Source organism: Sinohyriopsis cumingii, chromosome 12 (assembly GCF_028554795.1).
Source record: "Sinohyriopsis cumingii isolate HCF-2022 chromosome 12, ASM2855479v2, whole genome shotgun sequence".
Classification (NCBI taxonomy): Eukaryota; Metazoa; Mollusca; class Bivalvia; order Unionida; family Unionidae; genus Sinohyriopsis; species Sinohyriopsis cumingii.
This window is the reverse complement of record NC_142972.1, coordinates 38,010,228-38,033,830: the sequence shown is the minus strand read 5'-3', so window position 1 is coordinate 38,033,830 and position 23,603 is coordinate 38,010,228. Positions and strand designations below refer to the sequence as shown.

Sequence of the window (23,603 nt, the reverse complement as noted above, 5' to 3'; positions counted from 1 at the left end):
TAATAGTTATTGGTATTGACAAGTTCACAGGCTTTGATCCATACAAGGATAGACTGGACGAATTTTTTGTGGAGCACATGTCAGATGCTAGGTATGGTAAGCTGCTGGGGATTATTAAGCTCCTGTTGACCCTCTCTCATAGACAAGCATCAGTAGAATGTGGCTTTTCTGTGAACAAGGAAGTAGAGTGTGAAAATTGTAAGGGGCAGAGTGTGGTTGCACAGAGGATCATATGTGATTATGTTAGAAATATGGGAGGAGTACTGAATGTTCCAATCACCAATCAGCTTCTTGTAAGTACAGCTTCAGCAAGACAGAAGTATGAAACTTATTTAAAGAAGGAGAGGGAAAAGAAGCAGCCTAAGTCTGGGCAGAGGAAAAGAAAGCATGTTCTTGATGAAATTGAAGATCTGAAAAGAAGATAAAAGCAGGCCAGATTAGATTATGAAATACTTGTGAAGAAAGCAAATGAACTGTTTTTAAAAGCAGAAAAGACACTAAAGTGGCAACTTCTTGCACAGGCCAATGCTAATAGAAAAGGAGCTGAGGATAAACATGGAATTTATGAAAGTCTTTGCAATAAGCTGGATGCTAAGATCAAGGAGTTGAAGAGAAATTAAGTACAGAGGAAGAACTTGTTAATAAACTTTTTGTTAGTTTGACTTTTTGTTTATTGTACCTATGTTAGTGAACTTTATTGGGAGAGGAAAATGCAGTTACATGAGCCATAAGTCAGTCAGAAGGTTGTTCCAAATGTAGATATCTATGGTGAGTTCAGATATAAGACTCCTTAAAAATCAAAATAAAGTCCTTAAATTTTGTCATATTTTACCTATATGAACCCTGTTTTCTTGATTGTAACGGCATTTTAAAAAAGTGACTATGATTGTTAAGAGGACTATCATCATGAATTATTACATGGGAATGTTTCAAATTGATACAATTTTTTTGAAAAGTCAATAAATATATTTAAATCTGTTTCCTTATATCAACCCAGTTCAAATGGGCATAATTTGATCGCTGACAATTATGTTTTTCTTAGCTATGAAAATGTAAATACCTAACTTGTTCTCCCTGTAGAACAAGAACGAACAACAGTAGCGTTTGGTTCAATGCTCACATATACCGGATTTCATGTAGATTTTCATACATGAAAAAATAATTATTAATTTCACTGTACAAAAAATTATCATTTGATGGTACTGACCATGTACGAAAAATAAAGGGATCATACTTGACCAAGTTCTATGGAACACATGCTACTCAACAACCTAACGGTACAAACGTACAAAGTAAGCGTATATTTTCTGTCTCATTCTGCTCTCAACTCAAGAATCTAATTACAATAAAAATAATAGTACTCAAAAAGATTTGTGTTGTTATTAGTGAACAAGAGAGAGAGAGAGGATTATGTCTCTGTGTGCAAGCTTGTCTGCATTTAGAGCATATGTAGTTGTTATAATATTGGCAAAATGATTAGGATGGTTTGAACATGTATTAGTTAAGGGTATTATTTATTGGCAAATTGTACACAACAATAAGAGTCCACATTGTTAATAAATTAAGTGCAACTTGTATTTTTAGAGCAACAATAACCACATTATCAAATTGCAATAAAAAATAAAGAACTAATAATGTTTTAGTTCACGTGCGTACACATGCGTGTGTGTGTTTGTGAGAGAGAGAGAGATGAAACAAAATTTTGTCAGTTTACAAGACCGTATTTATTTAGGGTGGTTTTTAATTTGTAGCTTTTGCAAAGAGAAGAAAAAGACTATTTTCAGTCACCTGACGACTGTGATAATCCTCATGTATTACGACCCTACTATATTCCATTATCAATAAACTCTGCTAAATCAACAATTCATTCTTGTATTAATTACATTGTACATTGTCACAACAACCACATGGCTATGCAGTGTTATTTACATGGTAATTAAACATGCTTAATGCTTTGGTTATCCAGTTGAAACCAGATTGAGGGCATGAACGGACAGAAGAGGTCAAATCAGCGAAGTTGCCAGTAGGAAAATGAGGCTGTCTTTAGGGAAATGAAAATCAGTCAATGTGCTATTGAAGAAGTTATCCGTACAGCAGATGTTACAAGGACATATGCATTACTTGTTATTCGAACTCGCCAATAAAGATAATAGTGGGGTATATCGTAGAATAGCTTTGCAATAAAATGTTGATTAAATCCAAATCAAAACAGAACAAGCACTTAAAAGATAGTGTATGTATATATACAAATCGATTTAATGCAGTCCGTGGCTTTCAAATTAATGATGGAAAATGATAAGGTTTTTATATTTTATGTTTGTATGACTATAATGAAATAATAAGACTAGTTGACCAATGGTCTGTGGTCTTCACTTTAGCATGTAACGAGATGTAATTTTTGTTGGATAAGAAAACATCAATGGGCTTCCAAACTCGTTTTAAAATGCACGTGGTGTTTTGTTAAGGTGACAGACTTAATAAGGAGAACTAATTAACGATCATAATATTTAAACATATGGTCTGTGACGTCCTTTGTCCATTTGTTAATAAACACCAGTAGATATTGTAATGACAATAAGAGCACTTATGCACATATGCACCCACAGGATTTTTTGCTGGGGGGGTCCGGATTTTTTGCAAGGTGGGGGGCAGTCAGTTACAGCCGGGAAAGTTAATATAGTAAGCAGTCAGAAACTAAGATTGATATTTACTACCGGTAAGTGTTTTGAACTAAATCTTGTGACATTTTCAGCTTCACTTGCATGATTAAACTTGTTGGAATATATATATATATATATATATATATATATATATATATATATATATATATATATATATATATATATATATATATGATTTTGGAAGGGTCATGTGACCCCCCCCCCTTGATTTCTGCTGTGGGCGCCCATGCTTAATCTTTGTATTTTCTCACCAACAATTAATTATTAAATTTTGTAAAAATAAAATGGCAATACTGCATTTTTGATCTTTTTTGCAAACGTAAATCTTCTTAGTAGATATTTTATGTCCAATAATTTAATGGATTTTTTTAGAAAAATACAAAGTGATATAGTCCAAAAATTATGATACATTTAAATAATTATTATTTTGATAACTGGATTGTGTGCAAAAAATTAAAGGGTACAAAAAAATACATGAAATATGGTAGAATGTTTAAAGATTTTGACTTGCACTAAATGAAGTACATCCCTTGGATTTGATTTATAGGCACAGTTGCGCTAAACTGAAATAATACCTCTAAAATATAATAAATAAATTTCAGAAATAATGCTTTGAAAATAATTGTAATATCTTAAACACTCAGACAAAGTTTGCTTTAAAGTAAACAACCATAAATAAGTACCTGTTTATTCGGCTACATTAATCTTGCTATTCAATTGAGCAAGTGTTCATACCTTAATTGATTGACAATGATATTAACGTCAGTGGTTAGCCAGTCCAATATAGTTTTATGGGGCCAAACAATTTAGTACTACTTTTATTCAGTGCATTTCATCCTGCTCAACCCACTTTAGATTTTCCAACAGTTAATTCGTGTAGAGTAATGTTGTAGAACAAATGGTCACCAGCTTTGCTGCCAGACTAAAATCACCCTCATCACCTACCAGTTTCATTGATTAAACAATTACCTGGTCTTCTGTCAGAAAACAAAAGACAGATCTGCCAATTATAAACAAAAGGAAATGCTAAGACAACCAGCTGCCCAAAACCAAAGGTTGAATGAATACTTGTTGAATGTTAAGAGTTTGTGTTTCAGTGAGCCAAAACACAAAACTAAAGTGTATCAGTGATAATTAGTTAAGTGAATATACTGTATACTGGTTATGTGACTTATATAATTAAGATGTGTGTCCTTTCATATGATTTACATCATGTTGTAGGATCACTTTATCTCTAGAAACATTGAGTATGTGGGTTAAAAAAAAAAATCAATGATGTCTTTTTTAAATGTGATTTTGGAAGAATGAGATTTGGTAAAACTGATGATTAAACCAAAAATCTGCATCTAGTATTTTGGGAATAAACGAGTATGTACAGTTTGCAATGTGTAATACTGGTCTGTACACTATATTATAGTATATTATATTACCGGTCATCCAGTAAATTTTAGACATTTTTATTTATTTATTTCATTTCATGTTGGAAAAATTGGTATATATGCAGATACAAAATAACATACATACAATCATAGAAGTTTATAACTGTTTCTTGACGTAATAAATGAACAAGATATGGTTACTGCCATATGCAGTAAGGCAATCTTGCCAATTTTGTCTACACATTTTTTTACTTTTATAAGTTCATAAATAATTATACATTTTTTTCAAGGATATCAGTTTGTGCTCTTTTGCCAAAAATTCAATTTTTGTGAATACAGGTGAATAAATGGCATTTTATTGTTACTTTAGAATGATCATTGTTCATTATGTTGTCAGTTCTGTTATTGCAAATTAATAAAAATTAATATGCCACAGAAAAAAGTAAACTCACAATTATATGGATGATTTTGCGAATCTCTCTTGTCATGGAATTTGCCCTCTTCCCAAAATGTCAGTTCTGTACACTAATGATTTTTCTCACATTTCTCACTGTACATAGATTATGAGATTCAGATTTCAAATCTTGTTTCAGAACTGATCAGGTCTGATAATGGAATAGGTCCTAGTCTAATATTTTTAGAAAAATAAAAACAATCCTATGGGAAGAATATTTTCATAGGTCATTTATTCACTTGGAAAGAAATTTTGCATGATTAATTTGCAAATATAAACAATTCTATTGAAGGTATCATGCAAGCAATTCACAATAACTGTATATCTCATTATGAATGTAAGAAATAAGCCAGATTTTGTATGATAATTATTCCATGTTTTCTTTTAGAAATTCTTGCATCCATACATACATTTATACAAGTCTTCCTGCTTGTTTCAAGATAGACTTCACATGATGGGATGTGATTGATAGTGATCTTTAGAGATGCACAGTGATATTATAATTTTGGTACAGCCCATCAGAGTGGGGATGGGGGTGGGGATAGTTTTGTATAAAATTTTAAAAGATTACTCAGATCATGAGATCTTAATTAAAAAAATTAGTAAGTTATCACCACTAAAGTACAACACATTAACCCCTGGCGATGAGTTTACGTGGCAGGAGGTAGTAGCCTACTGCTGAGCTCTGTAGCGTCAAGGTCATGTATGGTACACTAAAGTGGGTGGTATTATACAAAGATAGACAGATGTAGCTCTACAACGATGCCAGATAATCTGGAAGTTCTAGTTGCACTACAAAATACAGAGGGAAAAACCTCATTTTTTTCCAACCAAAATTTGCCCATGGTCGGAATCTGATTTTGTGTCCGGATTGTAGACTTTTTGGTCTCAGATCTAAGGCAGATCGGTATGAACTGCAGAGAGATGAACCTTTGCAAAAAGTAGAATAAAATGGCCATTTGGAATAAAAAGTGGTCTCGATATGAAAATAATGGGTCCGTTAAGCAAACAAAAAAAAAAGAACTCCAGCTATTGGAAAATCACCTGGAAGTTGATGTATTAGGATGTATTCAGAAAATAGCTTTCAAAATGTGTTTCCTACTCAATTTTCAGGCAAAAATGACAAAAACCTCCAGGGGTTAATATCGGATTGGGGGGGAAACAAGTCCCTTGGGTGATACCTTAGAGAATATAATTCTGGTACCTGTGTCACCATTTAGAAACCATTAAAGCCCATTGGAACTGCTATTGACCCTCATTTTGCGTCCCTACCCCCAGTGACTTGGACCCATGATTGTAACTTGGAAATTTACAAGATCTCCTCTAAACATTTATACAACACTTACAATAAAGCACTTCATTATAACATGGATCTTGTTATGGAGTAAATATTAAATGGATCCATCAAATTTAGAAAATTTATATGTATATCATGTACTTAATTATAAAGTTGTCTCACTATAAGATGGTATACTCTATGGTTGCCATGAACACCATTCTAATGAGAGCATAACTTACATTTACTTGGAAACCACTCCTGTGGCCTAGTGGTTAGAGCGTCAGCCTCAGGTGCGTGAGTTTGTGGGTTCAAACCCCGGCCGAGTCATACCAAAGACTTAAAAAAATGGTACTAACAGCTGCCTCACTTGGCATTCAGCATTAAGAGGTTAGTGTTAGGACTGGTCGGCCTGGTGCCAGGATAATGTGATTGGGTGGGACATCATGCTACATGTCTGCAGCATGATGCCCGAGTGCTAGGCATCACTATAAACTGCCACACTGCAGACATCTTAGCAAAATGACTGACTTTTTTAAAGCTACATTAAAAATCCAAATCACACACACACACACACACACACAGATTTACTTGGCATGAAAAGAAAATTCAGATATATGCAACTAGATTGGCTGGCTCCTGGAACTATTTTTACTCCATTTTATGACTTGGTCATAAGGACACAGATTGGAGTGGGGTAGGACAGAGAAGCATGGGGATACCAGTATGTTTTAAATGCTATTTTCAAAAATAAAATGTGAAGTAAGAACTACTTTTCAAAACATATGCACATGGAGAACTGTTGTAATCTTTTGAAATCTTGTTTGCTATGCATTGAATAAATATTTTTCCAGAGTATCAACTGATTTTCATGTCAATTCTTTGCAGGTTCCTGTTAACTTTGAATTTATAAACAAATTAGATGAGAAAAGGTATGGCAAGCCATGGCTGAGTGTCAATCCTTCCACAAAATTTATTACACCAGGTATGTGAAATGTCAAACAGAAATTAATCCAAATTAAGATTTGCAAATCATTATCTGTAAAATCACAATCTTGAGTTAAAAAAATTTAGGTATTTACTGAAAATTTCTTAAACATGGAATTTTAAAATGTTAAATTTATAAATATGTTCTAGCCATATTAATCTAACTTTGGATTTTCTGTTATCATGTTTATATAATGCCATGATCATGGGGTACATACTAGTTTTTATTTGTTTCATTCAGTTTAGACAATTATGGAAAAGTGGTACATGACTAATGACAGTGTCCACTATTTTACATTTGACTGATAAGGGTATGCACTGTCAGTCAACAGTAAAGGCCATGTCAGATGTAGCATATCAGTTTCATTATTGGGTGAATGCAAAACAGGCTGTAACATCATTAGTTTAGTTTTAGGGTAAACATATTTTATTAGTCCAAAATGTAAAAATGGTTAGTCCACTGTTTCTTCAGGCTTAATGTTGGCCTTTTCCTTTCCATCCATACTTGTTTGTAAGTTAAGTCCAGCTGCAAACTGCACAGATCTAGATCTGCTGTTGCATAATGTGTAAACAGATCTTGGTCTATGCAGTTTGTTAGATGTAATTTATACAACAGACAACAATTGACCCTGAACATTGTTTTTTTGCAGTTAGAATTTACTTCTAAGTGGGTATATACAGTATATATATGAATCATAGCACAAAAAGTATGTTGACAAGTTTCACCATATGAGAAAGAGATCAAGAGAGAATATCAAATTATAGACATTATGATAGAGTTATGCAGGTCTGTTCTGGGATCTGTTGTTGGCATTTTATCGTAATTGTAACCTTGTGGAATCTTTTATGAGCTTTTAGCTATGATGAACAGGTTACATGATTAAATGATATTTTTACATTTAACTTGACAAAAGAAAACTTAAATCTGTATAATTGTATGCATGCAAATAAATCCTGGCTCTGAATAGGTTTGACATTCAAAGAAATGATCGGTAGACTAGATTTACCCACAAAAACACTTAGGTGTTGAAGAAATATGCTTTGTTAAGAAATTAGTATTTAAGCTGCTGCATGGGGGTTAGCATTGCATAAAGAGTAGAATATGTTTGTTGACTGATTAGAAAATAATTGTAGTTTTCTATGGTGTTTGAGAAGATTTTATTTATGTCATCAATAGCAGTCACATCATCTGATAGGTTGTTCCAAAGCAATACAACAGATGGGGAAAAAGGATTATTGGGTAATTTCTTTCTAAATGATGGTTGAATGAGGAACCCATCCAACTAACTAATATTAATGCTCCAACCTCAGACTTTTAGTTAATTTACTGACTATTCTGACTACACTGTATTACATGCCTTCACATAAAATACTATGTACAAAAAACTTAAGTTTAATCAATATTTCTTCCAACTGGTCATAAGATTATCTATATTGTGAGTCCATTTTCTGACTGAGCTTTTGTAAACAAATTATGTTGGTTCCAGAAGTTAAATTACTTACCTTCAATTTATATTTGGGTAAGTGTCAAAGATTTGGATTGTAAACAAAAAACAGTTATCAGTTTTATCAGGATTGCAACTAACCAACCACTGTTTAAACCATTCAGAATGATTCTTCAAATCAGCATTTATATAAGTTTCAGTTATGTCAGTACTACCATTACCCAGAAAAGGTCTAGTTGGACTCATCCTCAGTAACATTAATATATCATAGGAAAACTAAAGGCGCATTGCATCATTGGTTGTATGTCATGTTTCTGTAACCATCTCAGTTTTTTGCAAAAACTTGTTGAATGATTTACTGAACAATGAATGATGTTAATGATTACTGAAGTTAAGTCAAGAACTAGTTATATTATCCAGAAGTTGGACTAATCCAATGATTTATAAAGTGTTTATGCTGGATTAGAATGCTTTTGTTTTGAAAAAATACCAATATGTATTTTTCATCATTTATGTCATGTAAAGTTATTTCAATGTGAATCCTGTTTTAGTATGGAAAGTATTTATATCAGGCACTTAAATGTATAATTGCATGACCACACCCTCATAGACTGCACTATAACCCATCTCCCACCCACCCCTAAGACCCCTTCCCAAATTAAGTATTTTTTGTGTGTACTGGAGTCGGCTTGTCTGTCCACCTGGTCATCCATCAGCCTCTTGTTTATTTCATATTTCCTGAACCCTTTGAGCTGTCTTCATGAAACTTGGTATGTTTTTGTATCATGATTAGGCATTGCATCGTGTAAAGGAATGAATCTTATCAGCATTTTAAGAGTTATCCCCATTTTATTACAAATTTTATCCCTCCATTCATCACATTCATCTCCTGACAAGTTTAGGATATCTTCATGAAACTTGGTATGTGTCGTTATCATAAAAATAATTTGTATAAAATTCGTCTTGGTCCAATTAGTACTTTTAGAGTTATCTCCATATGCTTAAAAGTTGTATTTCTGCTTCCTAGTTCCTTAGCCACTTGAATCATCTTCATGAAACATACTTTTTATATTGTCACTAAACACTGTGTCTTGTAACAGAATGGGTTCCATCTGATAACAAAACTAATTGTCTATCTGCCTGTCACTCTCACTCTTGACTGTCTGAACCATTTCAGATATGTTCATGAAACTTATATGTGTTTTTATTATGACAAGAATTTATGTCAAATATAACAGAAAGCATTATTACATTATTGTGTTTGGAATGGAAGGGATGTATTCTGTAAGTATTCATGCACTGACAGATCTGGTTAACTTTGATCAGGAGTCTTTCATTTTTTTAATATGTGGCCATTGACAGATGTGTTAGCAGGTTTAGGAACTTATTTGCATTGAAAATTCAAATTCAGATGTGTAATGCAAAATTTGAGTTTAAACTAAAAATGCTATTTGGTCAGTTTTTAGCTGCAATCATATTTTTATTTTTCCATATTTATTGCCTAATGTGAACTATAATTTGAGTATGGTCTTCAGTTTTATTTATTTATTTTAACACATAACTCTTGACATGTTCATGCAGACTTAATATTTATATTTCTGTTTCACAGGAGAGATATGAAGTGAAAACCTATGAGCTGATATTTAATGCCTAAAATGAAAGGCAGTTTTATTTAACAGTTTGATAAATATACCACACAGACATAGAAAAGAATGAGTAAATTATTCACATTTTAAATTCTTCAGTTCTCACATACAATATATACTCACTTGTAAGTTGAGTCAAACCACAAATAACAAAGATCTTGATCTACCATAGCATAATGTGCCTGCAGTTCAGTGTCTGTGTTGTTTGTTATACTGTTTGCTCCTAACAAATTGTACAGACTCGGATCTGCTAGTGCATTATGCAATGTCTGTGCAGTTTGCACTTGGACATGTCTTATAAGGGAGTATATATGGTATTGCTTTTGTAGTAAAAAAATATCTAGGCTAAACATTCTTAACTTTCCATCTTATTGCAGGTGATAGCATGGAAATCGCAATAGAGATTTATGTTGACAAGAAGACAGTAGGAAAGCTGAACAGTGGAGAGGACAAATTAGATGATATACTTGTTTTGCACCTTCATGGGGGAAAAGACTTTTTCATATCCTTTATGTTCATGATGCCACTCTTCAGTTCTTTTTGAAATCTTAAATTGTTGTAGCTTGAATGAAAAACGAGTTCGGATTAGTAGTTTTCTGATAGTCAGACTAATATAATTTCATATGTATATCTTTCACAAACATCTCTGGTTGATATTTCTTGCTGTAAAGGAGTTTCCAAATACAGTTGTGATTCTATAGCTGTCTAGCATATAGTCAAAGATAATTCTCAATTTCCTGTCAGTGATTCTTTTTTTCATATAATTGGTTTGAAAAAAAGACAGGATTAAATTTCAGGTTCATCAGTGCTTATATTGCAAAAAACAACAATGGTATTGTCCATCTTTATTGGCCATATTGCAAAGCAATTACCAGATTCTTTTTAAATAAAATATGTTTGGAAGTCTGTGTCCAATCATTTGTTTTCAACATTGAGGTTGAGCTTAGCATTTAGGTCATTTTCGGACCCATTTATGCTTGTAGTATCATGCAGGTTGATATGGTATTAGGTGTGCCACAGCCATCAGTTTAACCTAGGTCAGTTTCATGATTTGCAATGAAGATTACTACTAAACTCAAAAGTGGGTCACTTTAAGTTAGATTTCACACTCCAGTTCTCTGGATTAACCTTTGTGTTTAGTTTCAAATTATTTCCAACAGAGATATGCAAAATGGCTTGTAAATGTCTTATGAGAAGTTCTACACTCTTTAATCAAAACTAAAGTATTTGTCACATTTATTTCATGTTTCATTGACCAGTGTTAACCATTGTGTTCAGCTCTGTTTCTTAGACTCTGTTACTGCAGAGGTGTGTGTGATTTGGATTTTTAACGTAGCTTTAACAGTTTCTCAGTCATATTGTCTGCAGTATGGCAGTTTATAGTGATGTCTAGCACTGTGGCATCATGATGTCCCACCTTGTCACATTATCATGATATCAGGATAACCAGGCTCAACACTAACCTCTTAATGTTGAGTGCCAAGTGTGCAGCTGTTAGTACCAATTTTAAAAGTCTTTGATATGTCTTGGACAGGATTCGAACCCACAATCTCCCACCATCTGAGGTGGATGCTCTAACTACTTAGGCCACCAGAGCAATCCACAGAGTATTGTAAATTTATACTTAGAATGTATGATAGGAAGTACAACAGTCTGGCTATACCAATATTGCATAGGGCAAGAGAGGTACAAAATAGCATTGATCATACTGATACATGTAATGTGTATATTGAAATTCAGTTTATCTTTTTTTCTGACATTCATTAAACATGGTTATTTGCTTATTATTTGCGTCCATTTGCAAACAACATAGACCAAGATCTGCTATCAAATAATAGGTCAGCAGATTAGGGTCTGTATTGACTGACTCATTTTAATTATTATTGTAACATTTACTATCAGCATCTGATTCATCTTCAAATCTTGCAATTTTGCCATAGTATGAAGAGAATACATATCATGGACAAAAATGAACTTGTTTTGTTTTCAATGCCTTCAAAACACATACAATTAATGTAACAAAAATGTGCTGGTTTAGAAGCAATCTATTGTTCATAATTATGTAAATCTACTTGTTCGATGACCTCATTCTCTCACATATATGGGTCTGCAGATTAGAATCTGTATTATTTATTTTCCTTTTAATTTTATTCAAACAGCATAAATTCTCATCTCCTAGTGCATTAGGAAGCGCAACAGTGGATCAGGGTTTACCAGCCTTTGCATTAATTGCCAGCAACCAGCTTAAAAACTTTCTACCTTTTTCACAAATTTTTATGTTGAATCTATCAATTTTTACAACATTATTGTTTTTTTTATTGCTGCATTGACTAAACCATATACTTTTAATTTTGAGCTTTCTGCTTTAAATGATAGCGAAAATTCTGTGAACAGTGTTTATAATTTTATGTTTATATACACAGATCAAAAGAGTATAGCATGTGATATATTATCCTTAACTGTGTAGTACATTCCAGTAAGTGGTAACTTCATTCCCAGCAGTTTTGGCTCATCTATAGAAGCTCTGATACAGATGCATGGACCTATTAGAGAAGTGCCTACTGAGAAATTGATCGATCTGGTAAGTAACAGACTCTACCTACTCATGCATTTAAATGCTTGAATTACACTGTTTTTATCTTGCCAAGGCATTTCTAGATAACCATTGATAATTGTCTTAAGCAAAATAAAGTTGCTTTTAGGTGTCATGCTGGCACATCTGCTGAACACTACCATTTATCTTGCTTCAGCAGAGATCATCCCATGCCTCATACATATTATGTGGTCTGTCTCATGGGGTAACATTTGACAGTCATGATGTATACTTCTGTTCTTGTGTCTGCAAGATATAATTGGCTAGGCCTTTTACATAATTTATGCACAACTTAATGCATTTTCAAACAGTCAGGTTGGGATTACGAAGTGAATCCCAATTCAAAAGCGGCTGCCTGTGTAGTTCCAGGACAGAAGAACCCTGCCTCTGAAAAATTAACATAGCTTGAAAATGCTTGCATATTCTCTGGGCTAATAATTTGCATTCTATCAGCTGTATGGAAATAGAATAGATCATTTTGCTTTCTTCTTTATTTCACTAAGCATTTTGACATTTTAACTTTACATTTATATAGCCATTTTGTTCGGCAATGATTATTTGATAAAGAAATAAATAAGAAATAAATGAAGGAAAAAAAGAAAAAAAATGGATAAATAAACAAATAACTAAATGAATAAATAATACAGTACAAGAGTCCAGTCAGCTCCACTTGTTTGAGAATCATATATGAGTATCACACACATTTAGTTCAGTTAACAAATGAGAGATTGATTGATGGAATTACATTATTTAACTGATGAGAGAGAGTAAGAGAATTTAAACATGATGCATGAGAACTAGCTTCTTGACAGTTATGATGTTTATATTTCTAAGCCAACAAGTTGTACTTCTCCAGTATCTATTATTTACTTATGCTACTGGCCTCGGCATAGTCAATTATGTTAGAAAGTAATAAAAAGGGTGGAGAACTTGGCAGCTTAACTTTGAAAAAACTGTTCAATTCACAGTTCAGAAAAGGACACACTCAGCACTGTTATGAAATAATATGAAACATAATGGAGATAGTTCCATAATTTGAATAATTTCTAAAAGTACCTTTCATCAAATATCTGAAATGAATGTACAGTTATGTGTATGAGAGAGAGAGAGAGAGAGAGAGAGAGCATAGTTGGATGGCTGGAACAACATGCCAATACCAGTTGGGATTGTAATATGGTTTGAGGCTGGATTTGATATGCTGTTAAAATATTGAGTCTACATGTAGCAGTAGAAGAGCTTATTCATTTGGCTTGCTGCTATTAGATGATCTAAGAAAAAGAATATTGCAATATCTGTTATGAAAGAATGTTAATTTTGAGACCATTATTACACCATAAGTTGTTTTCACAGAACTTGAAAAAATGTATAACATTGATGGAAGAAATGTTTGTTGTTTATTGTATTTTTTCTGCTCTAACAGACAAGTTATGAGTTTGAAAAATAAGGGTAAATTTCCTAGACCATGCCTCAAATTGGGACAATGAGAAATTGCATGTCTGGAGGCCTTCATTCAGCTTGGACAAGCTGTGCATGATTTGTGACAAGCTTAAGCAGTATTCAACCATTTCTGTCAGAAATAAAACTATTCATATAATTTTAAAACACATTTCAGTGGTTGGGTTGATCACTTTGATCAAAATTTGGCATATACCCAAAGTTTCTGGTGTACTATATAGATCCATATAGACCCCGTCTTGATGATGAAGGTGGACTTGCAATGCAATATGATAAATATTTATCCATCAGAAATGGATGCCTTCTTCAGACATTTAGTTCTTTTTGTATTTTAGAAGTAATCTAGAAAGAACTTAGATCTCAGTCAGATTTTGTTTTTCAGATTTTGAACGTAATAGTGAGATAAGGTATCAAAGAAAACATTGGCGATAATTTTACTTGAAACTTAACACTGGATAGAATTGGCAGCGGGACAAGTTATAGTTATTGTCTTCTGTCAGCAATTGTTTGTATCCACTCCGATGTCCATATTTCTGATTCAGTCTTGATCATAATTGAAGTATCAAGATTCAGGTGAATTCTATAATGAGTGAGATGCACATATATTAATGAGAAAATGTTTCCACTCTTGAAACCATATCTCTGATCCAGTTTTGATCTGACTTCGAATACATACTTATATCATTAAAATCTCGTACAAATTTTATAGTGTTTGTCCAAATTCGTTACCACTTTGATTGTATATCTGATCCAGTTTTGATCAGATTTGGAAAGTGGGCTTATATGATCAAGATTTTGAACAAGATTGATAATGAACAAGAAATTCTTTATCTAATTTTGATCAAACTTGAAATACCGGTATGATCTGATATCATTAAGACCTTAAATGAGTTCAGTAGTGAGCGATATCCATGGATATTACTGAGGTGATCTTGTATCTTGTTCAACTTGTCACTATGCTTATTTTGGAATGAATTTTTATCTAAATTGGAATATATGCTTATATCATCAAGATCTTGGACATATTCAATAATGAGTGAGATAATAGCATTTGAAGGCAAGCTTGCATCTGATTGGCTGGCCATGTTACCATGCCAGAAACCATCAAACTCTGAATACGTGTTTATTTCACCAAGTGTTTGGATGAGATTGATAATAAGCAAGATCTGCACAGTCCTACAGATCTTTGATCAGTATTATTATGGGCAAGATCCATTTTTTTATGGGGAGGAGACTATACATATTATGTCTTAATCTTTTGAAAGAATTTTTATCAGGATATAGTAAAACAGGTAAAATTAATTTCATATTAAATTTGGGAGATAAATTTACACAAGTTGTGTTATTACAAGACTACATAGGCCTGCTTAATGAAATGGTTAACCATTAAGCTGTTTAAGCCAGGTGATTGATGTCAGGTTCCCACTTAATCATCTGTTTATATTTTAATAACAGAATCATAATTATAGACTATGAATATTGATTTCATTGATTTTTTTGTTTGAATTAGATATTATCAACAATTTAATAATGGCAGGAGCTTGGATATTCCTTCATTCCAGTTATTCATTGGTCACTTAATAACTTTTTCACATGCAGATTTTACATCCAGTTAATGGTATGGTCAAGGCAACATCATGGTTATTATTATTATTATTATTATACAGATAAGGTATATATTACCTTGGTCAAGATTTACTTTAATTTCTAATATTTAATATTTATTTGCATTGGTGGCTAAAACAGGACAGGTTTCTGACATCCCCCAAACCATACTCCTTTTTGTACACCAGTGCATCCGATTCAAGATGAGGTGCTCACCTAGAGCTAGATGGTGTAGTTCTTTATGAATTTGTTCCTGGAAAGATGCAGCCCTTCATATAGCAGCTTGAAAATTGGAGCAGAGTTTCTAGTATTATAGGGGTGCATAAGCCTAATAATGCATCATTGTGTTATCATCTCAGACAGTAGTAGCATACCTCAGGCATTAGGAAGGTACACAAGCTCTTTCTTATTTCATGAAAGTTTGAAACCTTTTCTGATGGGCAACCTTTGAGTATATCACTCTAATATTCTGGGCAAGATTAAAATCCTGGAAGACAGTCTGTCCAGACGATGTTGTGTAGTCTGCAACAGTCAGTAAGTAACAAAGTCACTTTTTCCATCTTTGGGGGAGAGACCCTTGATGGACTTGATCACCATGAGGCTGAACAACATGCTTCCCTTTTTTTCTCTTCAGACCCAGAATGGAGGGCCAGGGTGGTGAACACTTTCACTTTTAAGTTAGATAGTCTGTACATGTACACCTTCCCACCTTTCCAAAAATAAATCTGCAGGTGCTTCACCAAGTCAGGATCACCACTATTTGACTTATCCTGGTAACCCTCTGTGACCCCAATGGTTATGGTTCAACAACCTACTTGACATGATGGTACATTAACCCAGGAGATTTCTACAGAGGATGGACCTTCTATTGCAGCATAGTGGGTCTCTTGTGCACAACATCACACAGATTCACCATCTTTATGCTCGGCAACCACTCCAGTGGCATAAGTTGTTAGAGCATCCACTTCGGATGTGGGAGGTTGTGAGTTCAAACCCCAGCTGAGTCATACCTAAGACTTGTAACAATGGTACTAACAGCTGCCTTGCTTGGTGCTCTGTATTAAGATATTAGTGTTAGGACTGTTGGCCTGGTGTTAGGATAATGTGACCAGGTGGAACATAATGCCACATGTCTGCGGCATGATGCCCCAGTGCCAATCATCTCTATAAACTACCACACTGCAGACATCATAGTGTTACAACTCAAATTGTTAAAGCTACATTAAAAATCCACATCACACACTTAATGTTTTGCTCATCTCAAGCTTTCAGTTAACCAGGACCAATTTTCAAGCAAGGTTGCCAGCGGCATCATCCAAACAAAGATGCAGATTACTTCCGGATTTATTATGCAAATTAGAGGGGACTTCTTAGCTGGTGCAGTATGAATTGCATTGATACTAATTCTCACCATTACTTGCAGTTGCAGATTTTCTACTCTTACACCCACCTCCCAACCAAACAAAATAATATGTATGAACTCACCATATGCACATAAAGGCAATTTAATTTAAAGCAAGTCACAATTAAATCCTTGAGAAAGTAATACCAAAGATTATTTTACAATCCAAACCAATTTAAACCAGTATTAGAAATATTGACAAAATCCACATATAACTGCTACTACAAGAATTCCAGGTCAGTCTGCCTTGTTCTATTCAGGTGGAGGAGGTAGTATTAGTGATGGGCGCAGGAATGGTGGTTTTGATCACACATAGCCAGTGGGGGTTGGGGACTTGCCACTGTTTGTGAATTAGGAAAATATACGAATAATACACCAGGTACAGATTTGGTGATGCTTTTTACATACCAATTTAGCCTTTGTGTAACTGCAGGCAAATCTGAATAGCTGTATTTGTATTTCGATAATGGCCAGGACATCATAGCCATGCTGATGGTTGTAGTCTAAACCCTACCATATTGGTAATGCCTAAAGAACTTCCCCAGAGGAAAGGAGCTGCACATTCAATTTATTATCAAAACTTTCAGTTATTATTTTTGAAATTTAATTATTTCACATTAAGAATTGAAGGGACACTTTTTTGCATATTGTTTTTCAAGGATTTCCAGGTTTGTATTCACTTATTCATATCAGGATTGAGGCTATACAACATCAACAAGACAGACATCAGGGTTAATCTTCATCAAATAAAGCTCAGATTTTCATGCGTAAAAAGTTTGGAAGTCTCACATGCAATTATGTTTGATTATAAGGACTATTTCTGTAATCTTTATTTCAGCGATGTGTATTTCTGCTTTCTTATTTTTTTAACTTTGTAATGGTCATCAGCCAGCAAGACAACTCAATCCAGACTGATGCTGATAAACATTCAACATCTGTGCACTTCGTAATTTTGTGGTTCTCTCATAGATGACATTTGTAGCACTGCTTTTCCTGTATCTATTGCTTTGTTCTGTAAATACATTCTAAGAGTTTGAGAAATAGAGTTTTGAATTCATGTTAGCTCTGCCTTGAGTGATTTTATTTCTTTTTTTTGATTCCTTCAGGTTTTTGTAATTAAACACCATCTCACTTGTCACATGCCATTGGAGTTTAACTCATTAATCCCTGGAGGTTTTTGTTGTTTTCACCTGATATATGAGTAGAAAACACTTTTTGAGGGCTGTACACGTTTATGAATACATCATAATCATCCAAGAGATTTTCAGTTAACCTAATGCCTAGTTGTGTTAGAAACATCATTTTTCATTGGCTATCTTGCTCATGCATGAGCAAAAGGGTAAAAGTTGGAGTTCTTCCTTTTTTTCTTTTTTTTTGCTTAACAGACCCATCATTTTCATACCAACATCACTCTTTATTCCAAATGCCCATCTTATCCTACTTTTTGCAAAGGTTCGCCTGTCTGTTTGCAGTTCAGACCAGTCTACCTTAAATCTGAGACCAAAAAGTCTAAAATCTGGACACAAAATCAGATTCTGACCACGAGCGAAGTTGTGATGGAAAAACAATTGAGTCCAAAAAATTATGTTTTCCCCTCAGTATTTTGCAACTAGAATGTCCTAATTTTCTGGCATCATTGTAGAGATACATCTGTCCACCTTTCTATAATACCACCCAATTTAGTGTATCTTACATGACCTTGATGCTACTGAGCTCAGAAGCAGGCTACTACTTCCTGACGCATAAATGAGGCACCAGGGGTTAATGAGTTAACAAGGGTTTGGGAAATTTTTTACAAATTGTCAAGGAATGGCTGAATTTGTAATTCATGTGCAATATCGATGCACAAGTGATTAAATATGCACGGAATATTCAGATTTGGTGACATCATCAAAATGCATCCATTAAGTTACTAAGGCTGTAAACTTCTTTCATCACTTAAAGTTGTCAGTTCTGATTCAATGGGTGAATATCTTTCTAGGTTTTGTGTTATTATCAGATTATTTGTGAAATGTTTAGTGTTTCTCTATAATCTATGTGAACACTCTCCTGACATGAAATATGAGTGTAATAAATAGTCTGACTTGTTAAAAATCTAGGATTTGGTTTTCAAAGATATGGCACTTTTAGGTCCTTACAACTGCAGTGATAATAATAATAATAATAATAATAATAATAAACATAATAATAATAATAATAATAATAATAATATGTGTGTGATATGGATTTTTAATGTAGCTTTAAAATAACTTCAGTCAAATTGTTATGCTGTCCACATTCTGGCAGTTTATAGTAATGGTTAGCACTAACCTCTTAATGCTGAGAGCCAAGCAAGGCAGCTGTTAGTACCAATTTTATAGGTCTTTGGTATGACTCTGTTGGGGTTTTATCCCATGACCTCCCACATCTGAGGCAGATGCTCTAACCATTAGGCAACCAAAGCAGTAATTATAATAATAATAATAATAATGATAATAATTATAATAATAATAATAGTAATAATTATAATAATAATAATAATACTTATTTGAGTGTACTGTCACATTTTCCAGATTAACATGATTTTAAGAAGGGAGTGAATTCTTTGCACTTATTGTGAAATCTGGCTACTAATGACAATTCTTTTGTACAATGATGGATAAGGAATTTCAAGTTATTTTTCCTGCCACAAGTTCTTTGCATTTTAAAGACAATATTTTGGTCAGAATAAAGGATCAAGAATATTTTTTGCTATACAGAGATTTCATATTTCACTTGCAAATGGGGGCGGTAACCAAAACAAGTTTGGGAACTACTGATGTATAGTATGTCAAAAGATTTTGACTGGCACATACTATGAGCAAGGGGGCCCTGAGTGGCCAAGTGGTCTAAACTGCTCTCCGTTACGGATCACTGACATCAAACCTCTGCGCCGGTTCGAGTCTCGGATTCAGTCAATGTGGGTATGTGAGAAAGCTTGCCAGTAGCTTCTCGTGGATCGGTGGTTCTTTCCGGGCTTTTCCCGGGTTCTTCCTCCACCATTAATACTGGCTACCATGTATAGCCTATCGTGTGCTGAAAATGGCGTTCAACCCCACAAAAAACAAAAACAACAACAACAACTATGAGCAACTTGACAATGATCATAGGAGTTCTCAAATATCATTATATTAACTTTGCTTTGACCTGTTTCTCCATTAAACTGCCAAATAAACTCTGTAAGTTAAATTCAAAGATCACTAGAAAAGTTTACAGGTTTCTCTTTGTCAGACAGTCAATACAGATGTTGCCAGCTAAGCTCAATTCAAAGGTGGCTTTGTAGGTCTAATTTACAGTTTTGTTATGCAATCAATAGACCTATTGCCAACTGAGACTGTTTGGTCAGTATGTTTTTCCAGTTGTTTAAACACTATAACCACAAAACATAAATCATTGAGAAGTGGAGGCTCATCTCCTGGACTTGTCAAAAACCCTATAATTTAATGATTTCCCTAGGATCTATTCTTTGCTAATAGATAATTAGATCAGTTCTTAACACTATATGCTTTGTATAGAGATGTGTTAGCATGTGATAGCATATGATATATTTAGAACAAATCTAGGCCAGAATTAAAACAATAATATACTAGCAACAAACACTTGCTTTTTTGTCCATCCTGCAATATTTATTTGGGGACCACCTGATCAAATAAAATCTTCACCATCTGGCTTCACCATAAATGTTTGTTAATTATATGTTGCATATTTTTGAGGCAGTAAGCCAACTTGTTGTCAAATAATAATTTTTAAAAACAGTAGAGTGGAATAAAATACTGTTTCTGGGTGAATTTCAATAGTATATTTTTCTGAGGGAAAATTGGTTATAAATAAATAGTTTGAGAGGAAACCAGTCATTCAAACCACCATGGCTATTTTTGCAAGACATATAAATGCTCTTGGTATACTTTGGTGTTGTAGTTTACAGAAAAATTATTCATTTTGTTCATTATTAAAGTCTTCAGACTACTCCAGTGGCCTAATGGTTAGAGTGTCCACGTTGGAATGGGGAGATTATGGGTTCGAACCCCAGCCGAGTCATACCAAAGACCTTTAAAAAATGATACTATGTGCTGCCTCGCTTGGCACTCAGCATTAAGATGTTAGTGTTAGGACTGATCGGCCTGGTGTCAGGATAATGTGACTGGGTGGGACATCATGCTACTTATCTCTGACATGAGGTCCCAGTGCTAGACATCACTATAAACTGTCACATTGGAGACATCTTAGCAATATGACTGAAAAATTGTTAAAGCTACATTACAAAAATCCAAATTACATACAAATCATGTAAAAAGTCTTCACAGGAAAGAAACTTTAATCTATTCATATCAACTGCTAATCTAGAATTAGATTGAATGTGCAGTTGACAGAAGTGTTGTGAATGAAAAACAATTCATTTCATTTGCAATTTCTATGTCAATCTTTGTTTCTTAAATAGCCATGGTGGTCAGAATATTGGCTTACATTCAAGTTGTGATCTGTAGGATAGACAAGGAAGTTGTGAATTTAAACCAGTTGAAGAATGATACTAACACTAAAGCAGCAGCAATTCTGGATTCAAAAATGACACATTTCCTGGTACATTTAATAATTAGGTATTTCAATGTTTTTTCTTTTGTTGCAACTTGTGATATTTTTTGGGGAAAGTCTCAATATTAAATTTCACAAATATATGGCTGCCACACATTTTTAGGAAAAAATCCTGGCAAAAGCCATTACAAAATTTCATGATCTATTCAAAAAATATTTTTTATTTAAATCAAAACACCTCTTGTTGGTTATTAAAAGCTTGGGTAAATGTACTGTTCAGATCCCTTCCATAAGCAAAGCAACAATAAGTAGCATCTACATTTCCTGAACTTGTGTACTATATTTAGCTAGGGACAAATACTCTGGGAAATTTGCAAGCTAAACAGTTTAAAACGTGGAACTTTCTTTCTATGGTGACACTTCCAAATGAGAGGTTAGCACGAATTGATGTCTTTTCTGTGAATTTGTCTAACTATTCTTTGTAGCATTGAAACAATTTTACAGAGTACATGTATTACATTGAAATTCATAGTTCCACAGTTCTTTAGATACCAACTGCTCTAGATTTTCAAGGGCAACTTTTTGACTTCATTATATTTCAATATTCAGTAACTTGACCACTTGTAGTATCTAATCTTGATATTCTGTCATTTTGACCTTGATTTAATATAGGCCAGGAGCAAGAAATCATGTTGAAAGGGAAAAAGCCCCCACAAAATCTGTCTCTGTCAAGAGTATGAATTGTGGTTTCATCTTAGAGGGTATTACATTTTTTAAATCAGAATTTCTTTCTTTCCAGATTAGATTTTACCAAAAGTATGTATCTGTTAAATTGAACCATTCTGAAAATATGACTCCAGTGTAGATAGATGATAGTTACATGTAAATTGAGCCACATTTCATTCAAAGTTGACAGCCAAATCCAATCTACCATCTTATTATCTTTCAAGGAGATATAATCAATAGAATTCCATGTTTTGCTACCAAAACAATATCTGGTAATGGTATATACATAAGTCATCACAGACAGTTGAATTCCAGAAGAAAATTGTGATCATGTATCAAACTCCGAGAAAAAATTACATCTATATATCAAATGTGTCAATTTTACCAAATGAAATCCAGACTCATGCATGTCTGGATGTTGCAAAATTTTATCTTTTATGCTACATGATTACCACCCTAATAACATCATTGCACTCACATTAATTTAGTAGTTGTCTCAATTATTGTTTTACCAATTTTTTTTTACATTTTACAATGGCAATTATTTGCTCTCCTGGTCATATGGCCAAGTGAGCTTTTAGTTTGGCCATATGTTATGCATTAGATGTTATCCATTAGCCATGAACATTTGTTGTCTTAAATTTCACCAATACCATTGGACCAATTTCAACCAAATTTCAGATTTGGCGCAGAGTGTTCCTTCATATAGGGCTTTCAGCTTTGTACAAAAATGATGCCATTTACAAGCAAAATTAAAACTGCAGCAGTTACTACAAAATCTTTTATAAAAAAAGTTTTAATGACTTCTCAAAAATAGCTGGACCTACCGGGTAGTTTAACCAAATTTCATGGAAAACACCTTAAAGAAAAGGGCTTTCTAGTTTGGACAGAATTAATGATACTGATTCACCATCCAATATGGCATGGCCACCATAACAAAAATAGAATAAAACTTGAAAGGATTTCTAAAGAACTACTGGTCATAATTGAAACCGCTTTGGCAGAAAACATTGTGGCATAAAGGGCTTTAAAGTCAGAAGAGAATTTTATGAAATGTACAAAACATCCTGGCTTAAAGGTCTTTCTATATAAGGCAGATGATGCCTTTATACATTCAAATATGAATGAAGATACAGATAGAGAAATCTTAGAATAATAATTGTTTTCATAATATACACTGTTAACAGCATTGGAAGAATGCAGAAAGAATCCTACTGTGTCAGATTTCTTGGCCCTTGCATTAGGTTATTGGGCAATGCCATCTAGGTGAGGAATCTGAGGTCCACTTGGGCCACTTTTAGTGATATTCATTAGTAAATTAAATGGCTGATGCATATTGTATTGGAGATGTCCTATAAGGACATCTGCTGTACCCTTTTTTTATTCAGTAAAAGACAAAATTAATT

General features: G+C 33.6%; 1 protein-coding gene across 1 annotated transcript in view; it reads left to right on the top strand.

The window, feature by feature from the left end:
• Positions 1-23,603, top strand: part of LOC149786276 (inositol polyphosphate 5-phosphatase OCRL-like) — a 254,292-nt gene that overhangs the window by 145,500 nt on the left and 85,189 nt on the right. Inside the window, exons 20-22 of the mRNA XM_089976660.1 lie at positions 6,679-6,775; positions 10,246-10,372; positions 12,341-12,449. Of these exons, the coding sequence (XP_089832786.1) occupies positions 6,679-6,775; positions 10,246-10,372; positions 12,341-12,449 (333 nt within the window). The remainder of the gene's footprint in view (positions 1-6,678; positions 6,776-10,245; positions 10,373-12,340; positions 12,450-23,603) is intronic.